The 27,474-nt window shown below is 41.6% G+C and overlaps 1 protein-coding gene across 1 annotated transcript in view; it reads left to right on the plus strand.

The window, feature by feature from the left end:
* Positions 1–27,474, plus strand: part of LOC145407519 (uncharacterized) — a 280,710-nt gene that overhangs the window by 33,229 nt on the left and 220,007 nt on the right. The window contains exons 3-25 of the mRNA XM_080278443.1: positions 6,361–6,532; positions 6,904–7,039; positions 7,201–7,559; positions 8,021–8,259; positions 8,716–8,869; positions 9,344–9,508; positions 10,244–10,426; positions 11,038–11,246; positions 11,536–11,762; positions 12,334–12,477; positions 12,869–13,126; positions 13,591–13,734; positions 14,013–14,094; positions 14,438–14,625; positions 14,929–15,471; positions 15,925–16,722; positions 17,122–17,523; positions 18,098–18,898; positions 19,264–19,387; positions 20,095–20,241; positions 20,411–20,541; positions 21,118–21,369; positions 21,853–21,996. Coding sequence (XP_080134569.1) covers positions 6,361–6,532; positions 6,904–7,039; positions 7,201–7,559; positions 8,021–8,259; positions 8,716–8,869; positions 9,344–9,508; positions 10,244–10,426; positions 11,038–11,246; positions 11,536–11,762; positions 12,334–12,477; positions 12,869–13,126; positions 13,591–13,734; positions 14,013–14,094; positions 14,438–14,625; positions 14,929–15,471; positions 15,925–16,722; positions 17,122–17,523; positions 18,098–18,898; positions 19,264–19,387; positions 20,095–20,241; positions 20,411–20,541; positions 21,118–21,369; positions 21,853–21,996 — 6,002 coding nt within the window. The remainder of the gene's footprint in view (positions 1–6,360; positions 6,533–6,903; positions 7,040–7,200; positions 7,560–8,020; positions 8,260–8,715; positions 8,870–9,343; positions 9,509–10,243; positions 10,427–11,037; positions 11,247–11,535; positions 11,763–12,333; positions 12,478–12,868; positions 13,127–13,590; positions 13,735–14,012; positions 14,095–14,437; positions 14,626–14,928; positions 15,472–15,924; positions 16,723–17,121; positions 17,524–18,097; positions 18,899–19,263; positions 19,388–20,094; positions 20,242–20,410; positions 20,542–21,117; positions 21,370–21,852; positions 21,997–27,474) is intronic.

Here is a 27,474-nt window from a genome sequence, read left to right on the forward strand (position 1 = left end):
TAGGCTGAGAAGGACATAAAATTAGGAGAACTATCAACAAAGGACCCTGTGAAATGGGGCAGACATCCATCCAAGCCTTCGAAATACTCACATCATTGTCTCGTAAAAGGGTGCCGTCTGGGTGTTCAAGGCTGACGAATCTACGGAATAACTTAAGGTATTATTTTCTCGTAACTAAGATGGGTTTTAGAAAGAGGAACCAGGGACATATAGGCGTAAAACCAGTAAATCTTCACCTAGTCCTTTATTTTTTACACTATTGCCTTCATTGTTTTGGTTCTTTTCTGTGATGTGTTATTCTCCATTTTCTTTATTTAGGGAAAACAGTGTCACCTCTTCATCTTGAAATGCTGAGCTGGAGGAAGAGGGTAAAGCTAGAGTATGTTGCTAATCACGAAGAAGATTTATGGGTAGAATGATGAGCTTTAGTATTACCTTATTCCTCCTTTGAGTTACGGGACACGAGCTGCAGAGTTATTAAAGTCACTGAGGTAAAATGAGTGAATTACAGTTTACTTCAGTTATGTCAGTAGTTAGATTTAAAAAGGACATTACATACGGAAGGATAGATTTAAAAAGGACATTGGATACGGAAGGATAGAGCTAAAAAGGACATTGCATACGGAAGGATAGATTTGAAAAGGACATTACATACGGAAGGATAGATTTGAAAAGGACATTACATACGGAAGGATAGTTTTAAAAAAGGACATTACATACGGAAGGATAGTTTTAAAAAGGACATTACATACGGAAGGATAGAGCTAAAAAGGACATTACATACGGAAGGATAGAGCTAAAAAGGACATTACATACGGAAGGATAGAGTTATAAAGAACATCATATACGGAAGGATTTTAACTAACCAAGATGAATAATTTTAGAGAGATGTGTTGTGGTGGGAGAATGAGGTGTTTGTGGCCCCTTATCTTAACCTAGTTCTGTCAGATGAAAACAGACCAACTACAGAAAGATTAATAGAGGACATCACAGTATCGAAGGAGTTAATTCTGTCCTTATATGAGTAATTTAGGATAGGCGTGGTGTGGTGAGGTAGGGGAGGTGGGTGTCCGTGGCCCTCTAATATTGGCTCAGTTTTGTCAGATGTAAAAAAACGCTAAAGTAGGGATAAAAGAGGACATAACCCTACTGCGTGCCGTAAACTGACCTTATATGAGTAATTTAGGATAGGCTTGGTGTGGTGTGGTAGGGAAGTTGGGTGTCTGTGGCTCAGTTTTATCAGATGTTAAAAAAAAAGGCTAAAGTAGGAATAAAAGAGGACATAACCCTACTGAGTGCCGTAAACTGGCCTTATATGAGTAATTTAGGATAGGCGTGGTGTGGAGTGGTAGGGGAGTTGGGTGTTTGTCTGTGGCCCCGTCGTCTTGGCACCCAGCTTAGTGCCATAGAGTGCCGCCTGGGTGTCTGGCCCCTCGCCCACGCCCTGGCACAACTCTCAGCCTCACCACACACACTCTCACTTCATCGCTATTTCCCCACTTGTCAGGCTTTGCTAATAACTTAATAAAATGATTCTTTTGTACCTGTTGATGTAAACCGTCCACATGGGGTTTGCTGCATGATCGGACTTTCATCTCGAAGGGAGAGTAATTGCGGTAATTAACCCTTCTCAGTGCTGGCGAAGTACGAGTTGGAAAGGTGTGTCTATCACGAGAATGATGCACGTAAAAGTCTAAGTGCTGGAATGGCTGTTTGTGTGTCGGAGTCTGTATATATAATCGAGATAAAATGACAGGGTGCAAACATAGACAGAGCTTATAAAAGAACATTATTATCAGCACCCAATTTAAATGTCCGCCCTGGCATAGTTTCGAACCCTGGATACTGGATTAGACACAGAACGGGAGACGAACACGCTACCATCACACCAGCGCGGGTCTAGATGATGGTACCTGATCTTAAATTACATATGTGTGTCTTTCCCTTGGCCCTCAAACTTCCCTGCATCGACAGTACAATGGAATCCTGTTATATTTTCCTCTGCCTTACGCCTGACTATAATATTCAGCTGATATGGAAGGAGTTACTATTATCCTTTTACTTTTATTTGGCTCAGATTTTCTTGCAGCTTATTTCACGTAACTCAATGGCTGAATAAGACAGTACTGTGGCTCTACACCCTTTCCATAGCATCTCTTCGTGACTGGCATCATATCCTAGTGCTAATCTATTGTTACACGTTAGCATTCAAGATGGAGAGATGGCAATTTTAGATCAAGTTAGAGTAAAAAGGTTATAGTAAGTGTTGTAGCCCAAGGTTAATCTGAAACGTGATCCATGTCGACTGCAGACTGAAGTTGCCCCTCTCTTGCAGTCCACCATCCCCCTTTCAGAGGTAGGGAGGGGGTTGAGGGATGTTTGTAGAGCCAGGCAGAGGAGTCGCTCGTTATCGGTGCCACCACTTGAAGGCGTCCCTCTTCATGATCACAAAGGGTTGTTAAAATCAGTATATTCCCTTTAAACCATACAATCTAATTATATATTTCTGATGTATTGTGAAGCACGGCGGATGTGATGCGTAGACTTTCATAGCAGCAAAAACAAACGTGTGTTTATATCTGGATTTGTACCTTTTATGTTTTGTTCTGTGGTTTTGCTAATTAGTCAGAGTATAATGATAGTAATTAACCTTTTTACTACGGTGGCGCCCGTAACCCTTTGACTGCGAGAGGTCTTTCCTTGGGCGGCATCAAATCGTCTGAAGGAAGAGAATTATATTGGGAAATCGTCTGGTTTGGCGGGAAATAAAATAACATAAATGGAGTCGTCCTGAAAGACTTGGAATTGATTTTAATGGATTTTTCGTTTATAAATACATAGAGACCCTTATGCTCGTAGGGTAAGGAGGCTTCTTAACACCTCTTCCTCAGCGATTTATTTTTGGATCCAACTAGGTAACCTTAAAAGCGCAAAGTATGGCGATATTAGAATGATTTAAGCAACCCGAGAGAGGATAGTAACGAATAATAAGCAAAATAAATCGCTTAGGAATATGTATTAAAAATAGTAACGAGTAATAAGCAAAATAAATCGCTAAGGAAAAGGTGTTAGGGAGTCTCCTGAAACGACGAGAATAAGAGTTACTCAAGCCAAGATTTTTTTTCCTCTAGTTATGGGTCTTGCCAAATATACCTTATGCTCTTTACCCTGCCGTCATCAACAACTGTCAAGCGAATATATTTACACTTCTCTATTCTGTTAAACTTCTTGACTACTCTGGTGGCTTTTGTTTTTATTTTTGCTACCAGACTGTTATTTTTTGGGGGAGAGAGACATTTTGAACTGAAAGGTTGAGATACGGCCTTCCTTAACCTCTTTTATATCGTGAATGAATTAGTGTGTCATCAGGAGGAACGCAATAAAAAAGACGCAAAGGCTGAAGAAGTGAAATGCCTTACAGTCCTTATCTGTTTTATTTTGCATATAAATCATCTCTACATTAAATATACCGGTAGTTTTGTCCTGTGTGAGAATGGTGACTTATTGCACTATCATGGCAGTCTGTTCAGTATAATCGGGAAGCCATAATCTTGTCCCTGAACACGAAAGTAAAATTTTTAAGTTGGCTGACGGGAAAATCTGCGTGTACTCACATGACCCTTGTGGTGGAATATTATTAGTTTACAGTATTAAGAAATGTATTTTTGGCGGGCCTTGGCTTGGAATGGTTATGAGTATCACGCAGAATACAGCGTCATCGTAAACATTTCATACATCTGTCGTGAGGCTTGGTGCACCCTCCACTGTTGGACACTCAAAAACTCCTTCCCCACAAACGTAACAAAATTCCGTCTCTTTCATTAATTTCCCTCCACTGGAATTTGTTTTGAGAGTTATAACGAGTGTCGTATGAGGGGCTCTTGGCTACGGTTGGCTTCCGCACAGCTCCCATAATAAGGTTCCTCTCGCCCGGATAAGGCAAGGGGTGGGTGAGCTATTTTGGTGGCCTGGTCTTGTGAGCCTCGTCGCCACGCAAGCACCCAGGTAATTTGGGGAGACGGCAGCGTACGTGATGCTGGTGGAAGGGCCGGGCCAGGTGCGAGGCCAGGTTAATTAATGCGGAGAAAAATATAGCAGAATTGTCGGAAGGGAGAGAAGATGGGGGGAGATTTTGGATTAGTTGTTAGGCAGGAGGTTGATAGATACTAATAAGAAATGATGGTAAATAGGAAACTTGGTGGTGGGAGAGTCGTGATGGGAGACGAGGTTAAATTATATGCTGGAAAATGTGGCAGAATTGTCGGTAAGGAGGAAATGAGAAAGGATTTTGGATTAGGTGTTTGGTAAGAAGGCATAGAAATATATCCAGGAAAACAGGGTAATAAGTGATAGTAAATAGGTAAGACAGGTGAGAGAAAATGTTAATATTAAGAAAATTGTAGCAGAATTCTTGGAAGGGATTGGAAGCGCTGGGAAGTAAATTAATAGATGGATAAATGATTGAAAAGAGGAAACAAGATGGCATTGCAAAGGACAGACCAGGTAGGAGACAAGGGTGATGAATGTGGAAGTTACGGGAGAATTGTTAAAAGAAAGACGAAGCATTAACCAAAAGATAAGTAAATAAATATGCAGTAAATACGGAAATCAAAGAAGTACATGAAAGTGGTGAAAAGGATAGGCCAGGTGTGATGCAAGGTTAATTAATATGGAGAAAAATTGTGGCAAAATTGTTATAAGGGAGTGAGGATGAGATTTTTTTTTTTTTCCAACCTCATTGACCTCTGGGAGTACACATTTGACAGTAGATGAATTTAGTAGGTGGGTGTAGGGAAATTAAAAGGGGTTCAGGAACAGACCAGGTGCAAAGGGTAGGCTTAATGAGGGATGAGTGTATGCGCAGGTAAATATGGATGAATGTTGGTAGGGCGTGCATGCAAGAGGCATTTTTGGGGTACGTGTTAGGCAAGGGTTAGATAGATATGTAAATGAAGGAAACAGGGAAGTAAGGCAGTGTGGAATAGCAAAAGGTAGGTAGATATGTAAATGGAGAAAATAGGAAAGTAGTCAGTGTGGAAAGGCAAGAGGTAGATAGATATATTAATAAAGGAAATAGGAAAGTAAATTAATGTGGAATAGGTAGTGTGGGTGGAGACAATATCTATCTATCTATCTATATACCTAGGCTGCTTCCCCCAAGGAAAGGGAGGAAATGTGGAAAAGTTATTGGAAGGAAATGGGTCATGGAGACGGTTTTTATAATTAAACTTAAACGACGAGAAGCGAACCCAGAGATGAATGAAATTAAAAATCGTATACGTGTGATTAATTTACTCATGTCGTGAAATAATTACTTGAAACTCTTTGATTTATAAGCCACAAGAAGAAGGCATGCTCCAAGTGAATAGTTCCATTAGGCTGAGAATGAATCTTTTTGGAACTGTAATTAAATAGATAAGTGACACTAGAAATAGATTGTTAGAGGAAACTTTTAAATGAGTGATTTGTTCATAATTGTCTGTTTTTTCATGCAAATTGTTGTATAATTATTAAAACAGAGAAGTGAATTTGTTTGTGAGATCGGAATTCTGATTTTTATAATAAATTGAGTGTACTAGATCGTCAATTCAGGGAAGATATGTTTATAAGGTATTGATTTTTCTTGATGATGATGATGATGAAAATGACTCTGCTTGTACTTAGTGGATAACATTTTTCACTTCTCTTCATTAAATATATTTCTCCTGTTACACCATTGCTTTTGTTACTCCCAGAACTTCTCATAAAACTGAATTTTTACTACAGCGTTATTTCCTCTCCTACTGTTACCTCTGTTACAACTTTGCTTGTGCTGTTATAACTTTGCATTTGTTCTGTTACAGCTTTACTCCTTGACGTGCTTCTGTTGAAACTTTGCTTTACTCTGTTACAAATTTACTTCTTCTGTTACCCCTGTTACATCTTTACGTCTGTTCTGTTACAACTTTACTTCTGGTGTCTCTGTTACAGCTTAATATCTTTGACCTTTAGATTACAACTTCTCTTTTCTTTCCACAGGTATAGGCTTAATATTTTTTTTTTGCTACTTGTCATAATTTTCTTAGGCTTAATACTTTTTTTCTGGTACTTTTCTTACTTTTCGTACAACTTTTCTTCCTTCCAGCATGCGTATAATACTCTTTCTGCTACCTTTAATACCTCTGTTACTGTAATTACTATTATTACTTTTATTACTCGTGTTACATTACTTTTCTGACAACTTCTCTTTTCTTTTTCCACCAGCATGGGCATAATGCTTTTTCTGTTACCATTAATTCTTCAGTTACGTTAATTAATATTGTTACTTTTATTACTCGTGTTACCTTACTTTTCTGACAACTTCTCTTCTCTTCCCTCCAGCATGGGCTTACCCCCTGGCGCGTCTCCACCAGTATTTGAGCAGATATTCCGAAATGCCCGATTTGCCCAAGGCGGAGATGCCCTTTTCGAGGGTAAGGTGGTCGGCAACCCCAAGCCCACAGTCTCTTGGACAAGGAAGGGCGCCAAAATGCAACAGAGTGCCAAATATCAAGTGAGTGAGAGAGTTGTTTGGTAGATAAATAGATGGATAGATGGAGAGATAGGTAGAAATTAAATAAACTGATTGGCTGATTGATTGATTAATAGAGAGATTGGTAGGGGTTGTTAGGTAGGTAAATGAACAGACTGATGGATGGATGGATATATATATAAATGGAAAGAGAGAGAGAGAGAGAGAGAGACAGACAGACAGACAGACAGAGACAGACAGACAGAGATTGGTAAATTAAATAAGATTTAAATAGATTGATAGATAGACAACAGAAAGACATAAGTAAATGGCTTGATAAATCGCTAGACACACAGTAAACACCCTGTCGTCTGATTAGATACCTGTACTTAACCTCTGCCTCTCTCCTCCAGGTGACACATGACCAAAACACAGGTGTAGTAACCCTGCTCATCACCGCCATCGGCCCCGGGGATGAGGGAGAGTATGTGTGCACAGCCGCCAACGAGTACGGAGAAGCCATCTGCACGGTCTACATCCAGCCTGAGGGTACGTAAGCTTATTGGATGGTACGTGCATACACTGGATAGTCCTTCCTTACGTACATACACTGGGTACTTCAGCCATACGTGCACAGACTGTTGAATTTATGACGTGGGAGAGTAGGGCTTGATGATAATGATGATGATGCATATTTCTTTTCCTTGCAGTGGCCCTCATGATGCAGCAGCAGCGTCAGCAGCAACAGGCCATGCAATCCAAGTCCTTTCTGCAACAGCAGCAAATGTCGCAACAATTTACACAGCAGCAGCAGCAACAGATGATGATGATGCAGAATGGGATGATGGAGACTTTCCGCGTGGACACCTTTGAGTACAGACTGCTTCATGAGGTGGAATTCCGCCGCACCCTCACCGTCCGCATGGCTGGTGAGGTGGTGGAGGAATCAACTGCCATCCAGGGCCCCCCACAGGCTCCACAGATCTTGCAGAAGCCACGATCCACCAAGGTGACGGATGGTGGCAATGCGACCTTCACCGTCAAAGTCAGCGGCCATCCCAGCCCCAGGGTAAGAGATGAAATTGTTATTATTATCATTATTACAGTATTGTTGTTGTGATTATTATTATTATTATTTTTTTACTCTGGGTGTAATTTAGACTGTCCCTTCCCTGACTTAGCAGTCTTTAAACCGCACACCTCACGTCGTAAGTTGGTTGATAGTACGCACCTTCCATATGGAAGTTTGAATTGTTGAATTATCAAAGTAGGTGGATAAGTTATGAACAGAAAAGCACAACAAATGTCTGACACTCATTTTCTAATGTGGTAGTTGACAGAAGAAATCTATAAGTACCGGTATGTGAATTGCGTCTATAAAGAATGACATTAGTATTCAGTCCAGTAACAGTATCTGTTATCAATAAACCCTCACTCCTCGCTTCATCGGGTCTGGTTCGTAGTTTTCTTCTCCACTCCTCACTACAGGTGATCTGATTCCTAATAGTTTCCATCCATTCTTCATTACAGGTGATCTGGTTCAAGAATGGCGTGCGTCTTCAGTCCAGCGACAAATACCTGATGACCCAGTCCGCGGGCCAGGTGACGCTGGTGGTGAAGCAGGTGAACACCAACGACAGTGGATACTACACCATGTTGGCCGAGAACAACTCTGGCTGCACCGTGTCCTCCGCACAACTCGCCGTCGTGACCAAGGGCGAAGTCACAGATGGTGCCCCAAGACCCGAAGTCGTCCGCTCCGAAAGGATGTAAGGAAACTATTTCTGTAACCAGTTTTATTATCCATAGATTGCAGGTTAAACAGGGCAGTGAATCGATATTTTTTATAATTATCATTCCAGACTTCATGAACTATCCTTAAGATCCAATACAACGTTAATATATACCGGTACAGTATATATTCTTATTCCTGTCAGCAAATCAAGCTTTATTTAAACTAGTCAGAATATTGTAATAAAAGAATTTTGAATTTTTGAATAGTAAGCTAATGACGATGCAGTCAGTTCTACTGGAAATATTGCTTTTGTGTTACAGTTTCCTATTGTGGATCCTGCTTGCCCCAGTCCTTAGAAGGAAATAAGGTTATAATGACGATGATGATGATGATGATGAGGATGATGATTATGGAAAAAAAAATTATAACTCTAAATTGTCCGTACATAAATACTGCAGTACTAACAGTCAGTTCCTAACTCTTTTTCCAGTGAGCAGCAGCAGGCTTACCAAGAGGCAGTGGATGACCTGGGCGACGTGAAGAACCTGGAGCCCAAGTTCTTAAGAGGCCCAGTTGACCAGTCCGTGCAGGAGGGCAAAATGGTGCGCTTCGAGGCCCGGGCAGCTGGCAGACCTTACCCAGAGGTGAGTATGGGGCCAGTAGAGGAGGTGAAGAGAATGGTCCAGAAAATACCGCCACTAGAAACTCAGCTGGTGGTATCTTATGTGTTGTGGGGGCGGCTCAGTCTGCTGCTGTGGGCGTGGGTGTGGCAATGGGAGTAAGAAATGAATAAATGATACTAGAGAGACACTGATCACTCTAAGCCTCCCCGCAACACACAAGAAATCGCCTGGCGGAGTTTAAGAGGAGCGTTACATGTGAACCACCTTGTATATCTAGTACCAGAGGCCTGAATCCTGCAGTGTAATTACAGTTCAAGTCCAACTGTTACAGATTTTTTATGAATGGAGGACACCTGTAATATGGTGTACGGATTTTTTTTTATTTGTTTTTCCTTCTTCCGTTCATCATCTGTTAAAAATTATCAGTAGGTAAAATATCTACAGAATTTCCCATTACTACGATTATGAAATTACTCTTTTAATTCTCTCTTGCAGGTGACGTGGTACATGAATGGACAGCAAGTCGTTGAGGATGCCAACCATAAGATCCTGGTGAATGAGGCTGGCAACCACTCCCTTATGATCAACAGAGCTCAACTCCGTGACGCTGGCACCATCTCTTGTGTGGCCAGGAACAAGTCCGGAGAAGCTACTGTTCAGGTATTAATCATTCTGTTATTGTTATTAGGTCTTCACGCCGAAGTAGAGAGCTACCGGTACTGTATATCACTCCTTTTTTCACTTCCTTCTTCTATCCTGTTCCTCCCTTTCTTTCTTATTTCTTCCATCCCTTCTTCCCTTTCTTTCTTTTTTCCCCCACCCCCCTTCCTCCCTCTCTTTCTTCTCTCTTACACCCTCCTTCCTCCCACTCTTTCTTCTTTCATCCACCCCCTTCCTCCCTTTCTCTCTTCATTCCTCCACCCCCTTACTCCCTTTTATCGTCTTTCATCCCCCATTCTTCTTTCTTCCAGACGCATCTTCTACTTCTTGCCATTCTGTTATTTCCTTACCAATATGCTTCAAGTTTGGCACAATTGCTCATTTAGGTCAGTAGCCCCAGACCCCCTTTTCATTTTTTTTATTTATGTTTTTGAAAGGGGATTTATGAGGTCAGATGTTAACCCACGTAAATTTGTAGATTCTGTGTTTTTGTGTGTTCATTTACCGTCATGGTAATTTGAACAGAGGAAAGTAAGTGTACTGTACCTGTGTGGAGACCATCTTGCATTTCCTTGGGATTGTTGGCAGTTTGGTTATTAGTATTAGTATTAGTATTAGTATTATCTTCATCATCATCCTGTGTCGTGATAACAAAAACAGGTGATAATGATGATGATGATGATGACGATTACACTAATGATAAACACTATGATAATCCTTCCCCTCCCCCAACAGTGCCAGTTGAACGTGCTGGAGACCCAACAGATGGTCGCCCCCAAGTTCGTCGAGAGGTTCCAGCAGACGAGCGTGAATGAGGGCGAGACGGTGATGCTTCAGTGTCGCGCCGTCGGTACACCTACACCCGTCCTCTCGTGGCAGAAGGACGGCGTTTCCATTGACGATTCCGCTAATGTACAGGTGAGAGATAGTATACCGGTGAGAGATAAAGGTGAGAGCTAATGTACAGGTGAGAGATAGTGTACCAGTGAGAGATAAAGGTGAGGGCTAATGTATAGGTGAGGGAAAATTTGAGAGATGGTGTATTGGTGAGAGATAGTGTACTGGTGAGAGATGTGTGACACTCTCATCAGAACATTAGTTTTGTATTTTGTATCTTGCCCGACATTTTTTATTATCCGAAGGAGGGGGCCTACTACACCTTTTATAATTAGTTGATACTTTGTTTCCATATTTTACCGTTTTGTGTGTGTGTGTGTGTGTGTGTGTGTGTGTGTGTGTGTGTTTGTGTTATTTATTCTTGCAAGCAGGTATTGGTTTTATTGTAGTATATAGACATTAATCTTTTTTTTCTTTTTTTTCCCGCCATATGACCACGTTGTGTTTCCAAGTTATTATTTAATATGGAAGTCAATTCATTTTACATCGTGCCTGGTATTGCTTGGCCTGTTGTTTAATATTTCGTAATAGCATCTTAACGGATGGAACACTCTTGTATACATTACCATTGACGCTTAGAATGTTGTGATTTACTGCCGTCATGTCATCAATGTTACCCTTCCTCTTCACAGATCCAGTACGACCAGAACGGCGCGTCATGTCTGCAGGTGCTGAGTGCCGGGGCACCAGATGCTGGGTGGTACCAGTGCAATGCCCAGAACGCTGCCGGTTCCACTGCCACCCGCGCCCGCCTCCATGTCAAGACCCCCAAAGCCCCGCCCCCAGCAGAACCATACCGCCCTACCTTCCCCAAGTGGAGTGGCAAGCTCATTGACCCTGAGTAAGTCTTAAGCAGTCCCCTGTATTTCTTTATTCTCCATCCTCTGCAGGCCGGAACACGACGCGGAGTTCATTTTTTTATTATTCATCTCTTTTCTTCATAATTATTGTCATGCTACTAATTCTTCAGCATACTCCTACTACCATTTTTCAACGTTTTCATTCCTTTTAAATTCCTAGCTTATGTCTTACTGTTATGCTTCACCTTATTCACACTGTCATTCAGCGTAATCATAGTATCATTCTTCAACGTTTTCATTCCTTAATTCTTCATTCTTCACGATGTACAGGCCAGAGCCCGAGCCTGAGGTCATTATCCTGCGCCCTGTCGAGCGTACCCACCATACGCCCAAGGCCCCTGAGGAGGAGCAGCCCGAACCACCCAAGTTTACACATCCCATCAGGGATATCGATATTGTCGAGGGTACTCGTGCCCATTTCGAAGCAACACTGACACCAGTTGGTGATGCCACAATGAATATTGAGTGGCTTCTCGACGGAAAGCCCCTCGCTGCCAGTAAGTGTTGTTTTCATGGTTGTACATAAGTCACTGAGTGCTATTCATTTACCACTCCCCACCCACACTTCACACTACCACACGTCTCACTTTGCGCCTTGCACTTCCATACCTTATTTTGAGACTTTTTAACTCAGCATACGGTGTGTCCTCAGGGATAAAGGACTGAATAGAGAGGCCGCTAGAGATGGAACAGCGTGAGTAGCTGCCATTAGATGACGAAGGCTTACTCATGCAAGGCCCTTTATAACTGAATGAACAAACAATAATAACAATAAATGTCCCCCCAAATTCGCCAAAACGAACATACATAATATCAGTCCCTAATACCATACCCACGGCTTTCTTCCCACAGGTTCCAGTATATAAAATCAGTCCCATCATACCATCAACTTTCTCCCCAGTGGTTCCAGTATATAAGATCAGTCCCTAATACCATACCCACAGCTTTCTCCCCATTGGTTCCAGTACATAAAATCAGTCCATAATACCATACCCTTAACTTTCTCCTCACAGGCCCCAGTATATAAAATCAGTCTCTAATACCATACCCTTAACTTTCTTCCCACAGGTTCCAGAGCAACTGCAACCTATCGTTTTGGATTTGTTGCCCTTGACATCCTGAACGTGATCCCCGCTGATGCTGGCGTGTACACCTGTCGCGCCGTCAATGTCATGGGGCAGGATGAAACCTCGGCTAACCTAAGGATCACAGGTAAAGGAGCTTGTTCTTGGGTGCTGTGAGTGGGTCAGGTGGAGGAATTATGGTGGCTGTGAGAGTGTGTGATGTGATGATGATGATGATGATGATGATTGTTTCTAGACCAGAGTGAAGAGGAAAGTATACGATGATGATGGTGGTGGTGGTGATTGTGATTTTCTGGTGCAGAGTTGAGGTGGTATTAGTGATGAACGTTATGATGGTGATGGTGTTTTTCTGGTGCAGAGAGAGAATGATAACGGAAATAATGGTGATGAGGATGAGGATGAGGAGGAGGATGGCATTGCTTACTGTTGCAGAGATGGGGTGATAATAATGATAACGATATTAAAGTATTTCTTTTCTTATTAATGATTTTAATGATGTTACTCCTTATCTTTCACAGAGAGGCCCATCATAGAATCCCAGTCGCAGCACCCCGAAGCCATGGAGCAGATCGGGTACCTGGAAGACCAATCCCGTTTCCAGCGCAGCGTGTCTATTGAAGAGGCCTCCAACATCAAGCCATTCTTCGTCAAACCTCTCACCAACCTGGGAGAAGTTCTGGAGGGAAAATACGCCCACTTTGAGGGCCAACTCCAGCCTGTTAGTGACCCCTTCATGCGGATTGAGTGGTTCAAGGATGGCAAGCCTATCACAGCCAGTAAGTTATAATGGTTCTGTCTTATTTTGTATTTCCACTTCGATGGTGTCTGTTTCCGTTTTTCTTTCAACCGCCAGACAGTTTTAGTTAGCTTGAGAGGGACTTTTTAAAATTACTGTATAATAGTAGTAGTAGTTGTAGTTGCAACTCTGGGCTGATATGAACGTGAACTCAGTGGGCTGAAGGCAAGAGTTGCCCTTTTGCAGTTCACCTTTTGCCAGTCGGGGGAGAGGGAAGGGATTGGGAGACGTTTGCATAACCTAGTAGAAGTCGCCATCATGCTGTTAGGGTTAACTGTAAATTGTTATTCCCTTTTTTTTTCTGGAACTTACAAGCCCCGATCGCTCTTTGTATTTAAGGCGATCATAATGAAGACAAAGCTAGACTCCTCTTCATCTGCCTTTTCCACTCTAAGTTCTCCTGTGTCCGTTTTCTTCCACTCTTATTCGTTCCTCTTCCACCAGGCTCCCGCATCAACGTGATCTACAACTTCGGCTATGTGGCCCTCAACATCATGCAGCTGAGAGAGGAGGACACTGGTCTCTACACCGTCAGAGCCTTCAACAAAGCTGGAGAGTGCACTTCCCAGGGCACCATGAAGGTCATCTGTAAGTACCTTGGAGCCGCTTTTATAATATACTGTAGTTAAATAATACAAGCTTTCCTAATGACGATGATGATGATGATGATGACAAAACCACGTGTTAAAGTTGACAAATGGTAACTTAGAGCGTACTTATTATTATTATTTTTACAGCCTTATCAAAAAATTTGTGAAACCGACAATTAGTAACCTAGAACGTACGGTATTTGTTTTAACAGCCTCGTCAAAATTCATGCAGTGTTCTCAGATGATTATTTAGAATGTACTCCTTTTGTATTACAGCCCTGTCGAGTGTGACTGGTGACCTGGGCATTCCTGAGCAGGCACAGCACATCAAGAGTGTAGAGGAGATGGAAGCCTACAGGTAAGAATGAACCATTTTATCATCCCTAATGTTGTTATAAAATTGGTGTGGTTGAGAAGAATATATTGAGTTTCATAGATTGCATTATTGAACATTTCAGTATCATATTAGGCTTGAGATAATATCTAAGGTCATGACGTTATTTGCTGGCTTTAGTTGTAAGGGATGATGTACGTATTTCCGGGGAAGGAGAGATGATGGTGATGATGATGATGATAACAATCATGTTATCATTCCATGGAGAAGAGCTGCTTCAAAAGTCAGCTGCAAATGTGACTGATGTTAGAAAGACATCGGTAATGATAACGGAAATAATGGGGATCGTTTTTACATCTTTCCACAGACAACAACTGCTCCAGAAGTCAGCTGCAGAACTGGCTGAGGCCCAGATAGCCCCCGTGTTCAAGACCGACCTGAAGGACACCACGGCCCGGGAGGGTGGGTACGCCCACTTCGAAGCCCGCCTGGAGCCCATTGGTGACCCTGACCTGAAGGTGGAGTGGCTCAAGGATGGAAAACCTATGGAAGCCAGTGAGTAGAGGCTTGGGTTGAAGTTTGTACGATGTCTTTTGTTTTCAACTCTTTCTACTTTTTTAAAGCTGAGGAGAAAGAATGTGATGCATTTTTACACATTTTGTTTTCATTTCTGTGCACAAAAGAAAGAACCATGTCAAGAACCACATCTGAGAGCCAGTCAGCTTGAAGTGATATTTGATGACACAATAAAGATAATTTAAAGTAAGTAAATTGACTGCAGCTAGTTGTAAGCAAAAGGTCAGCAAATAAACCCAAATTCGTATGCACAAAGTGACACATTGTTCATTCTCCTCTCAGGCTCCCGTATCACCGCATTCTTCAACTTCGGATACGTCGCCCTGACTGTCAAGGCTCTGACTTTGAGGGATGCAGGACGATACACTTGCCGGGCCTATAACGCCAAGGGTGAAGCTAAAGTCGAATGCAAGCTCACAGTCATCTCTAAGCAAGACCAGGAGGAATCACAGTACGAGGATACTGTGATGAAAATGCAGATGCTGGAAGATGCTGCTCGTTACCAGAGGACAGAGCAAGAAGACACAACTGTTTCTATGCCTCCCAAGTTCCTCGGCCCTCTGAAGGGAACAAACAAGATTGTTGAGGGTCAGAAAGCTCACTTTGAGATTCGTCTTGAGCCCCAGAGTGATCCCAACTTGACTGTTGAGTGGTACTTCAATGGCAAGCCGATTACTGCAGCATCTCGCATTAAGACTTTCCATGACTTCGGATATGTCTCACTGGATATTTCTGATATTCGCCAGTTAGACGCTGGCCAGTACACTGTGGTTGCACGCAACGCCCTTGGCCAGGCTCAAATGAGTGCGGTCATGAATGTTGAAAGTAAGTCATCATTATTATGCATTTCACATTACGGTGGAGATCATATTGAATTTGCTTAGTCTTTTTTTTTTCTTTCTTTCAGGAACTTTTCAGTTCGGTGTCACTCTGTCATTATTTCACCACTTCATTTCAGACTTGGTAGCTTCGGTTGATGTTTTTAGTTTTAGGTCTTTTAAAGGGTTTTATGGAGTCGAAGGTTGAACCATGAAACCAAATATTTAGTGAAATGTGGCAACACAGATCCATAGTGTTTATCTGTTCTTGCAAGCGGGGCGGGACAATCATCGTTTTTTAATTTTTTTTTTTTCTCCTTTCCCATGGGATGATAGGCCTTTTATGTATTGTTTTCATATATTTTGACACAAACGTATATACAGTTTAATGTAAGTTTTACAGGTGTGACACAGTAAGGAATTGCATTAATTCCTTTACCATTCTTCCTTATCTTTACAGCCCGAGCTGGAATCGATACATCCACTCTGCATGAAGTAACTCTTGACAAGACAGCTGCTCTTGAGCGCCGTCACCAAGAACCTCATTATGATATTGAAGAACTCACAAAGTCTAAGCCCATATTTACTCAGCTCCTTCAGGACCCAAAGCCACTGGTTGAAGGCAAGAATGTTCACCTTGAGGCCCGTCTGGAGCCAGTGAATGACCCAACAATGAAGGTAGAATGGTTCTGTAATGGCAAGCCCATCACAATTGGATCTCGTTTTAAGACATACTTTGATTTTGGCTTTGTGGCTCTGGATATCCTGGGAGTGTACACCACTGACTCTGGTGAGTACACCTGCCGTGCTGAAAATTATCTTGGCAGTGCTCATACTTCCGCCTGCGTTCGCGTACAAAGCACTGGCGATATTCAGACAGACACCATGCATGACAGTGCCATGGAGCAGATCCAGTTCCTGGAAGATGCTTCTCGATACCAGCGAACAACCGAAGATCAATCCGAAATCCGCCAGCCCCCAAACTTCGTCAAGTCACTGAAGAACATCGAGACTGTTGAAGGAACTAACATCCATCTGGAAGCTCGCCTGCAACCTATTGGAGACTCGTCCATGAAAGTCGAGTGGTTCTTCAATGATGCACCACTCAAAGTAGGCCACAGATTCAAGCCTGCTTATGATTTTGACTATGTGGCTTTGGACCTTTTGAGTGTGTATCCTGTTGATTCAGGCATATACACTTGCAAGGCTACCAACAGTCTCGGACAGGCTGTCACTTCAGCTTCGGTAAAAGTTACTGGTAAGTGTATGAAAAAGTAAACTTTTATCACTCGCATGTTTGTGTTATACCTTTGGTCTGTTTATTGCCTCGATGTTCATTGAGTTTGGCGAACCTGTGTCTTTGATGTTTCCTGCATATAAATATTCAAGAATGGATTTTTTCTGCCCTTAATTACATAAATGTCAAAATGTTATGGAAGGAACAGTGCATAGCTTGCATAGCTGTGCCACTGTCCAGTCCAGTCTTTTTGCTGTTTTAGTGAATCGTCCTCCATGTTAGTACAGTATATACCCCTAATGGGCCTGGACTGTTGTGTTTAGTTCCCCTTCCCCTTTGTAGTCCACTAATGATGCAGTAAATAAATATATATGTATTCATACACCCCAGATAACTTTACCTTGATACCTTTCTCTGTAGCCAAGAAGGATCTAGTGTTCGACTCAGAGCACCCAGAGAGCCTACAGAAACTTCAGTACCTGGACGACAGTTCACGGTATCAGAAACGTGAGACAATGGAGGAAGTTTCTGTCAAGATAAAGCCTAAATTTCTGACCACACTAAAGGATATCGTTCAGAAGGAACGCAAGCACGCACACTTTGAAGCCAAGCTTGAGCCCATCACTGATCCTAACCTTCGTGTCGACTGGTACAAGGATGGTCACCCAATCCAGATGGGATCAAGATTCCGCCTTATCCATGACTTTGGCTATGTGGCCCTCGATATCGCTGATCTGATTGAAGAAGACAGTGGTGTTTACACGTGCGTTGCCACAAATCTTATGGGAACAGATGAGCTGTCGTGCAACCTCAAAGTACTAAGTGAGTAGAGAAAGAGGCCAGACCTAGACTGACCACACGGGGATCTACGCTTTCTGCTGCTAAGCTCCCCTCGCTCGCACGCTCTGTACACTGTGCTTATAGACTAGTTGATCTAAGGAACTTTTTACCACAGCGCTGTAGCATTTCTCAATGCCTGCTTATATATATATGGAATGGTAAAAACTTTTCTGTTCCCTTACTTAACTGCTATGCATCAATAGAATTAGAATTTTTAACTGATGTAGAACCTAATGCCATAATAGCGCACTCATTATAATCTTCTTAAATTATGCAGTATTAATGATTACTGGGTCAAATTAGCTGAAGCAGCATTGCAATCACTTATTGTAACTTGCACTAACTATTACTGTATTAACGATTGATAGGTGCATGGGTGCCGGGTTACAGACACTTTTCAAAAGCTGTTAAGCTGTTGTACTGAAATGGGCAATTAAAGTACTGTTTGTAGTATTAATAAACCAGTTTGCGTAAGAAATAAAGTTTTGGGATAATTGTAAGCATACATATTTCACTGCTTTTATAACTGTATCTAATCTGTGTGGTGTTTCTGTAGATTCTGCCGCCATCGTCAGTGAGTCCCAGAACCAGAACTTGACCATGGAGCAGCTTCAGATGCTGGAGGACAAGAGTCGGTACACCCGCTCAGAACAGGTTGAGGAGACCACCTCCCAGGCTCCAGTGTTCACAAGCTCACTCAAGAACTTTGAGATCCTTGAGGGCCAGCGTGCTCACTTCGAGGCACGTCTCATCCCCACCTCTGACCCAACGATGAAGGTGGAGTGGTTCCACAACAACGTTCCCGTGAAGAGTGGCTCTCGCTTCACGGAATACAACGACTTTGGCTTTGTGGCTCTCGATATCATGTATGCATATGCTGAAGACTCCGGCACCTACACCTGCCGTGCCACCAACGTCAATGGCCAAGCTGTCACCTCATGTAATCTTGTCTGCCACACCAAAGACTCGATCTTGTCGGACACAATGAACCAGGAGGCCATGAAGAAGATCTCACACCTCGAATCCGCCGCTCGCACCCAGCGCACCACCACCACTGAGGAGACCACCATGCAGGCGCCAGTCTTCACTTCACCCATCAAGGACCAGAGGCTCACTGAGAATGCCCCACTTCACTTTGAAGCTCGCCTCATCCCTGTGGGTGATCCTGATCTCAAGGTTGAATGGTTCAAGAATAACGTTCCCATTCAACATGCCAACCGTATTTCCACAATGCATGACTTTGGCTATGTTGCCTTGGACATGAAGTATGTTAAACCTGAAGATTCTGGCACCTACACTTGCCGCGCCACCAACCGTCTGGGGCAGGCAGTCACCTCAGCTACCCTTATGGTGTCCTGTGAGTAATGAGTAGTTAATTTTATGAATATGTACAGTCGCGGGCAGAATTGTCACTCATTTAGTTGAACAGATATGAAAGATTTACATTATATGAAAAGCTTGTTTGTCTTCGAAGAGTGCCATTCAGTTTTGAAAGTCATTACCGTGGCTTAATATTTATAGTATTTATGTCCGGGACTGTACTTACTTATTTTTATTTTTAAATTTGAATATCATTATCTTGTTTCTACTAAATTTTTGTTCAGTATTTATAAAGGTTATTAAGTGTGTTACTTGCTGTGGAACCTACACTTATATGGAATAAATTTTGATGGATGAGTATATACGTCTAACTTGCATGTGTTTGATCCGTTCCTACTACAGCCAAGGAATCGCTGTTGCTCGAGTCTCAGCACACCGAGGCCCTGGAGAAGCTGCGTTACCTTGAGGACTCTTCCCGTCACACCAAGGCCACCACCGAGGAGGCCGTTATCACTCAGGCACCTAAGTAAGTTTCTGTACGTTTGGTCAGACTACAGACACCAATGTACAGTCATCCAAAAAAGTTTTGCACCTCTGGGGATGGTTATGAAAGTGAGGGAGTTACTCAGACACACATGAATCTATGGACCTCGTGCCTCAAAATATAGCACCCAATATGTGATGTTTTATGCAACTTCGAGACCTAGTAAGTACCAAGAGCAATATTTAAACTTACAATCACAGGGTGCTCCACAGTGCATCGTCCATATTTGAGGGTGATGCGTGCAGAATGAGGATCGATACTATTGGTTGATGTACTTAGATAATTCTTTATGTGTGTACCGTAATTGGAAATCTATGAAGCAGTAAATCATATATGTGTAGAGTTTGCAGTACCATTATCAGATTTCATCATCATTCCAATCTCCCAATGGTTTGCTGCTTTAGAGCACCAACCAAGCGCTTTTCAAATTCCCAAGAGATGGCTAGAGGTTTTATGATCAGATACAGTACTTTCACTGAAGGCTGGTCTACGTAGTTGCTTACCCTTTAATGTTGTGGAATATGGTAGCTTAGCATTAGGTTTCTACACCGCAAAAGGGGGTATTTGTTAAGCCTTTTTCTTAGTTAGATCTCGGTGAAGCAGGATGACGATAATGATAGTGGTAATAATGATGATGATGAAATAAATGATAATACTCACTTCCTTTTTTTTTTTTTCTTTTTGTGCAGCTTTGTGGTGAAGCTGTCGGGCCTGACCCAGCTGTGGGAGGGCCAGAGTGCCCACGTGGAGGGCCGCCTGGAGCCCTACCCCGACCCCAACATGAAGGTCGAGTGGTTCCATAACGGCAAGGCGCTCCAGGTCGGACACAGGTTCAGGTGGGTTTAATATTACTTTTTTTTGGGGGAGGGTATGGAATAAGTACAGCAGGGGAGGGAGTTTAAAAAGAGTTAAATAAAAATGATTAATAAGAATATTTAATCTAGAGATAAGAATGCAGTAAAGGTTGAGATAATAACTACGGATGATTTTTCCCTCTTCTTACAGGACCATGTACGACTTTGGTTTCGTGGCCATGGACATCTTGCAAGCCGTGGCCGAAGACTCCGGCACCTACGAAGTGAGGGCCACCAACCGCAATGGCACTGCATCTTCCACCATCAACATTGAAGTCAAACGTAAGTATCGCATCTTGGTACTATTGGGATAGAGGTGCTCCATGCAAGAACTTTGAATCCACTTTCTTACTACCTCCGGACGCTTTTATTCAGATTTGGAAGGACTTCTTGTAGTAATGGTGTTAATTAACGGTATGCCAAACCTTTCCAGCTTGAAAATTCTCTGTTCACAGAAACATAATTCTCTGGTGGTAGCATGACTAGAAAAGGAAATCCTCATTATCTATCTATCTGCTGTATCCGAAGTAAGTTGCCATAATCTCGAAAGTGGTAACCACAGACAAATCACAACCATGTCACCCTGTCCTTTGCTATAGATACACTCTCTCCATCTCACATCCCTGTCACTGGTTCACCTCATTACAAAGGAGGTTAAGCTGTTGGGGCCTTCAGTCTTGCATGGAAGTTCTCGATAATTGTTCCCTTAAATTGTCTTGAAACAGTGCCACAGCGTAAAAGAATTTTGCCTTAATAACTGGTACTGCTTTATTACTGTAGTAGTAGTACGTAGTTGTACTATATCTAGTGTTCTCAAAAAGTTAGAATTTGTTGTATGTGTCCTTCTTCTGTCCTCAGCCAAGAGCGACTTCATTGTTGAAACTCAGCACCCCGAAGCCATGGCCAAGATCACTCAGCTGGAGCACAAGGCCCCCCACAAGCCCAGAGAGGAACCCACCATGATTGAGAAGCCCAACTTTGGCCGCTCCCTCAGGAACCAGGAGCACCTCATTGAAGGGCAGGCAGTCCACATGGAGGCCACCCTTACCCCTGTCAACGACCCGACCATGAAGGTGGAATGGTTCTTCAATGGACAACCCATCCAACAAGGTACAGTCTCGTTGAACTATGTTGAAAATGCCCATTGATGTCATAGCAAATGGAGATTATAATAATATACAGGATTTTTTTTTAGCTTTTAACTACTTTACCTTTATTGAATAGTTGATGATGCACGATGAATTAAAATAATTATTTATGAAAAACTGTCGGAAATTACAAGAAAATTTAGTTTTGTTATATATGCATATGTTTATTAATGTGTAGGTGGGGTCCTCGCCATCCGTGCGCTAAAATGTCTGGACAAAGCGCTGGACACCCAAGGTGGATATATATATATATGTATATATATATATATATATATATATATATATATATATATATATATATATATATATATATATATATATATATATATATATATATAAAGAAACATATGTATGTCACACTTGTCGTTTCTTGCTGCACTTTAAGTTGGAAAAACAATCTTTATCTGACAGGTATTTATAATTGCTTACTCTTTCACTCGTGCAGGACATCGTTTCCGCACCACCTACGACTTCGGGTTTGTGGCCCTGGACATCCTGTATGCCTACCCTGAAGACTCTGGCACCTACATGTGCAAGGCGACCAACGCTGCCGGGCAGGCGGTGACCTCCTGCAGCATCGGGGTGGAGGGTAAGCTGGAGATGGCCCGACGTGTTCACGGCTGCTTCGTCTACACAGGGGACAGGCCCATCGTCCGTCTCCCTAGACACACTCCCTACAACTAAGACTATTTTGAGTGGCATAGGAGGCTTCGCAGCACCTCTCCCTTGGCGATTTATTTTTATATTACACCTTTAACATCTTTTATCTTATTTAGTATTAATAATGACCTTGCATCATTATCAGACAAGAGGATGTTTAGGTGTAATATGCTGAATGAATCGCTTAGGTAGAGGCATCACGAAATCTCCGAAGCAACTAAAAATAAGCCCCATAAGACCCCAGTTTTCAGTGGCATATGGTAGGCTCCGTTCCACATCATCCTAAGCAGTCTGAATCAGTATCATTCATAATTTTCACCTGTAATATATAAGCGGATATTAAAACACTATGGAAGGAAATGAATCGCTAAGGAAGATGCGTAACGAAGGCTCCTGTGCCACTTTTTCAACCCTATAGCATCCCCTCCCAACCTGTCCTCACACACTTGCAAACTTCACGTGTAGACGGGATATGTAATGGAGATTTGTATTTTGCATGGAAAGCAAAATGAACTCAGTAATTTTTGAGTAATTTTGAACTTGTTTGACTACTAATTGAAGTAAAGCATTTGACCAGTGTTGCAAAAATACTGGGTGTTCAAAAGAATATATGTTTGTTCATACATGCTGAATAGTACCGAGGCTTCTTGATCTTTACATTGAATAGTGTATTGGCTATTCAGTATGAGTTTGTAGTCCAGCATACACAAAAGACTACTTACACACACACACACACACACACACACACACACACTTATAATCGTAGTCTACTAACCTGTACAGCAATGCATGGGTTGTTGACTAATGTAATTTTATTTTTTATGTCTTAACACTGAAGTGCCTTTAAGGTGAGTTAGTTTTGCTCACTAACCTCCGCATTGTCTTTCATCTGTCACAAGTTATGCTGACAGACCGTGACTCGTATTCTCGTCGGTTAAGGAAGCTCCCTAACACCTCTTCCTTAGCGATTTATTTTTGTTTTTTTTGTGTTATGCAAGGAAGAATGAACTTTGGATATGAGTGGTTAACATCGTTTTGTACGTTATTTATTCAGAGTATGGCTATATTGGAAGGATTAATATATCACGAAAGAAGACAATAAGGTGTAATAAACAAAATAAATCGCTTTGGGAAAGGTGTTTTGGAGCTTCCTCAACCAGCGAGAAGACGAGCCTATATGCTTGAGACAGAGGTGCTTAGAAATGAAGAGAAATAAGATCCAAAAATATTACAAGCGAAGACGGTTTTATTTTTCTTTTGTATCTCCGTCCCTTCAATCCAGATTAGATGCAAAAATTAAAAGGAGATACAGACCTTGTTTTCTTGTATTTTAGTCTCTTCGATACAGTGACTTTCTGTATTTTATTCTTGCTATCTTCAGCCAGTTTCATTCGCCGTAGAAGACACTGTCCGGATCGGAGGATTATATAAAGCCTTCGGTACAAAACGTCTCCCATTAGCGGAATAATATTACTTGGAGGTAAAAATAAAATAAAGCAAAGCAGAGCAATTAAAGTAAAATAAAATGAAAAGACCAAACTCATAGTGAAGGTTTTGACGTTGAGAAATAAAAACTTGTAGTCATTTGGATACCGTCTTCATTTCTTTGCACTTCATTTAATCGACTTTTTCTTCTATTTCTTACACCTGCACCTTTAAGTGTATATAGAAATCTTAAATATATTTTTTTGCTAGTCTAAATACTTCCAGCTGTCGTAGAATAGAGCATTTTTTTTTTTCTCGTAGAACTAATTGAGGGTGAAATTCACGACCAGACTTACGACCGTTTCTCCATCGTAACCTAGTCTTGTTTTTTTGTAGGAAGGGCAAGAGATATGAAAACCTGCTGCTGCTTTCCTCTCTTTCCCATCCTGTGAAAATAAGTCTTAAGTTACGGTGGAAAAATTATCGTAAGTGTGATTGTAAATTGTCACCTTGGACGTTGATTCACAAAGAGTTACGATTATGCCCTGTCGTAAATAGGATCAGTATTTACAGGAAAGACAAGGGAGAGTTGATCTTTCTCACATATCTTGTTCTGCCTGCAGTTAAAACTATGGGAAGGAATTTTTGAGAAGGACAAGGACTGGGGAGTTGTATAATCTGCTCATATCCCTAGTTCATCCTAAATAATAATAATAATAATAATAATAATAATCTTGAGTTACGACAGTGAATTAGTCGTTAAGTGCTTTGTGAATCTCAATTATTTAACTCGTAGTACCTGCACCGTTTCGGCACTTATCCGTTTATTTTTATTTATCGTTTTTTTATATATACGTTGCTTGACAATCTCCCGCTGAATATATGTGGATAGAGATTATTTTTGGATATTTGTGCTTGTTTCTCCCATCTCCCGCCATCATTCCTCTCAAGCCAGTGGAATAGCTAAGCAATACAAAAAAGTTATATGGATATTTTTCACAGCACCGGCTTGGTATTTCCAAGTTCAGAATTTGGCGCATTTTTTGAGGGCGTGCTAACTCTCTTAATGTAATGACTCTCTCTCTCTCTCTCTCTCTCTCTCTCTCTCTCTCTCTCTCTCTCTCTCTCTCTCTCTTTCTCTCTCTCCAGCTGAATAAAATCGTCTGAAGGTAGCAGAGTAAATTTTAAAGGAGCATTCTTACAGACGATAACCCCTGCGATCTTTTTTCTTTTGGTAATTTATTTTTGCTACTCCAAGACGATTTTACTCATCTTAGGAAAGCCCCCCTGGTAGTGAATGAGTTAATTTAGCTTGTACAGCCACGTTCATGAGTAGGGATACACATCTACCACATCTACTAGTGTTGTCTACTGTGATGTTCATTGTCAGTGGATTGTGCAGCTGTTCTACTTAATACCCGGTGCACTGATGGTCACTGTACTAGGTAGAAGGTAAAATGGTGCTGCATTTTGAATTTGGGTCCCTATTATCTTGATTTTATTCTTGGAGGGAACAGTTTGCGGCCTTCTGGCCTTTGGTTCCTCCTTCCGTGCATTAAAGAAAAAAAAAATCCCACTAGAACAACATTAGAGAAGACGAACTCGCTTTAAAAAAAAAAAAAAATCCGGTAGCACAACAGTGGAAAAGACGAACTTGCTTAACACACACACACACACACACACACACACACACACACACACACACACACAGGTTCCTTCCTCCTTGCATATATAAAAAATCCCACTAGCACTACAGTAGAAAAGACGAACCAGCATTTAAAAAAAAATCACACTTGCACTACATACTGTAGACAAAAAGAGATGTGTATCCTAAATTCTAAACCCGACTGCACCCATCCACCCCAGCTCCTAAAATCTTAAGGTGAAGAAAATCGGGGTAATGTTAAGAAGTCCTTGTGATGAGGCAAAGGACACGATGTTGTGCTATTCCACTTCTAAGATTGAGAATGAAGCTTGGGAGATGGTGTTTGTGTGCACGGAAACTCTAGTCACTTACGGATATCACTTAGGTAGTATTGCTCACTTGACTCTCACACCCCCAAGCCTCCCCAGTCTTCCACTTTACTATTTAAGATTCACGTACCCCCCCTCGTATCATACCAGTGCCCGTATTCTCGTGGGTTTATGCTCCCTGACACCTCATTCCTAGCGATTTATTCTGCATGTTACATCTTGACTCGTACTGCCGTGGACCCCGTATCAAATTTCAGTAAAAATTTAAGTATCTGGCGTTAATCTGACTGGCATATAAAAGACGTCCTTAGCTTCAGTATATTAATTTTCTCTTTAATATTCCCATTATCAAATTTATATCATTATCTAGACGTCTTTGGTTGACATCATTCGTATGCATCTATAAGAAACAAAAGAATATTAAACCTGCCATGTGCTGAAATAAAATGCTGACCCCTTATCTCAGAGGACATTTTCTTATCTCACTATCTCCAGACGATTTTATTCAGCTGAAAGGAAGCCTCTTTGTTGAATGAAATCGTCTGATAAAAGTAAGAAATATACAGGATAAAAGCCGACCTCTGATATTTGTTTTTGGATATGGCTGGTTAATATCCTTTTGCGTGTTATCTATGCAGAGTGTAGCGATATTGGAATGGCTTATGTAACACGGAGAAGAACAGTAAGGTTTAATAAACAAAATGAATCGCTTAGGAAAAGGTTTTTGGGAGCTTCCTTAACCGACGAGAATACGGGCACTACTGAGCCACGCAAACTGAGAAGGAGACGTGCATTCAAGTAACCTATTGATCGCTTGGTTGATATATACACTTTCTGACCTGCATAATCCCTTTGTGGTCAGCATATACCCCCATGTAGCCAACATATACCCTCTGTGGCCAACATACACCTTCTGTGGCTAGCATATACCCTCTTTGGTCAGCTTACACGATCGTTGACTTGCCTATTTATATGCTTCTACCCAGGACAATCCCGCCAAAATCGCACCCCACGCTAACCGTCCTCAGTAGTCGCTTCCACACCAAAGAAAAAAATGATTCAAACACGCGCCTGCCTTTTCAGAATCTCACGAGTTTGTCAGTGTGCATTTATATAGCAATATGGCTTAAAACACAAACTCTCGAGCCTGCCTGTGTAAATTTATGTAGCTAAAAACACAATCTCACGAGCCTGCCTTTGTGGATTTATGTAGCTAAAAACACTGCCTCACGAACTTGCCTCTATGGATTTGTGTAATTCAAAAATTCATAAGCCTGTCTACTGTATATGGATGTATATAGCTAAAAAAAAACACAAAATCACAAGCCTATGTGGATTTATATAGCTAAAAACACAAAATCACGAGCCTATGTGAATTTATATAGCTAAAAAACACAATCTCACGAGCCTATGTGGATATATGTAGCGAAAAAAACACTCATGATATGTAGCGAAAACACACACTCACGAGCCTGCCCATGTGTATTTATGTAGCTAAAAACGCATTCTCACGAGCTTTTCTATGTGGATTTATATAGTTTAAAACACAATCTCACGAGCTTATGCGGATTAGTATAGAAAAAACACAGAACCTCTCAAGCCTGCCTGATCGAGCCTGCCTATATGAATTTGTATAGCTAAAAAACACACAGTTATTACGAGCCTATGTGAATTTTTGTATAGTATAAAGCACAATCTTACGAGCTTTTGCATATTATCTTACGAGTTATTTTTATTTATTTATTTTTTTCGATGCAACCCTCCCCGTTTTGACAATTAACCCCTTCAAGCTGAGGACGTAGATTAATTTTTAGCATATTTCTTTATCTCCAGACGATTTTATTCAGCTCAGGATAGGCTTCTTGAACTGGAGGGGTTTAATATAGGTTCGTATTCACTTTGGTTTTAGGAAGCTCCCTAACACCTCTTCCTTACCGATTTATTTGCGGATACGGCACGCTGATACGTGATTTATGCAGATATTTTTATTAATGGAGGACATCTGTAA

The sequence above is a fragment of the Coenobita brevimanus genome, chromosome 73, assembly GCF_032717465.1.
Source record: "Coenobita brevimanus isolate Jiangsu-jjx chromosome 73, ASM3271746v2, whole genome shotgun sequence".
Classification (NCBI taxonomy): Eukaryota; Metazoa; Arthropoda; class Malacostraca; order Decapoda; family Coenobitidae; genus Coenobita; species Coenobita brevimanus.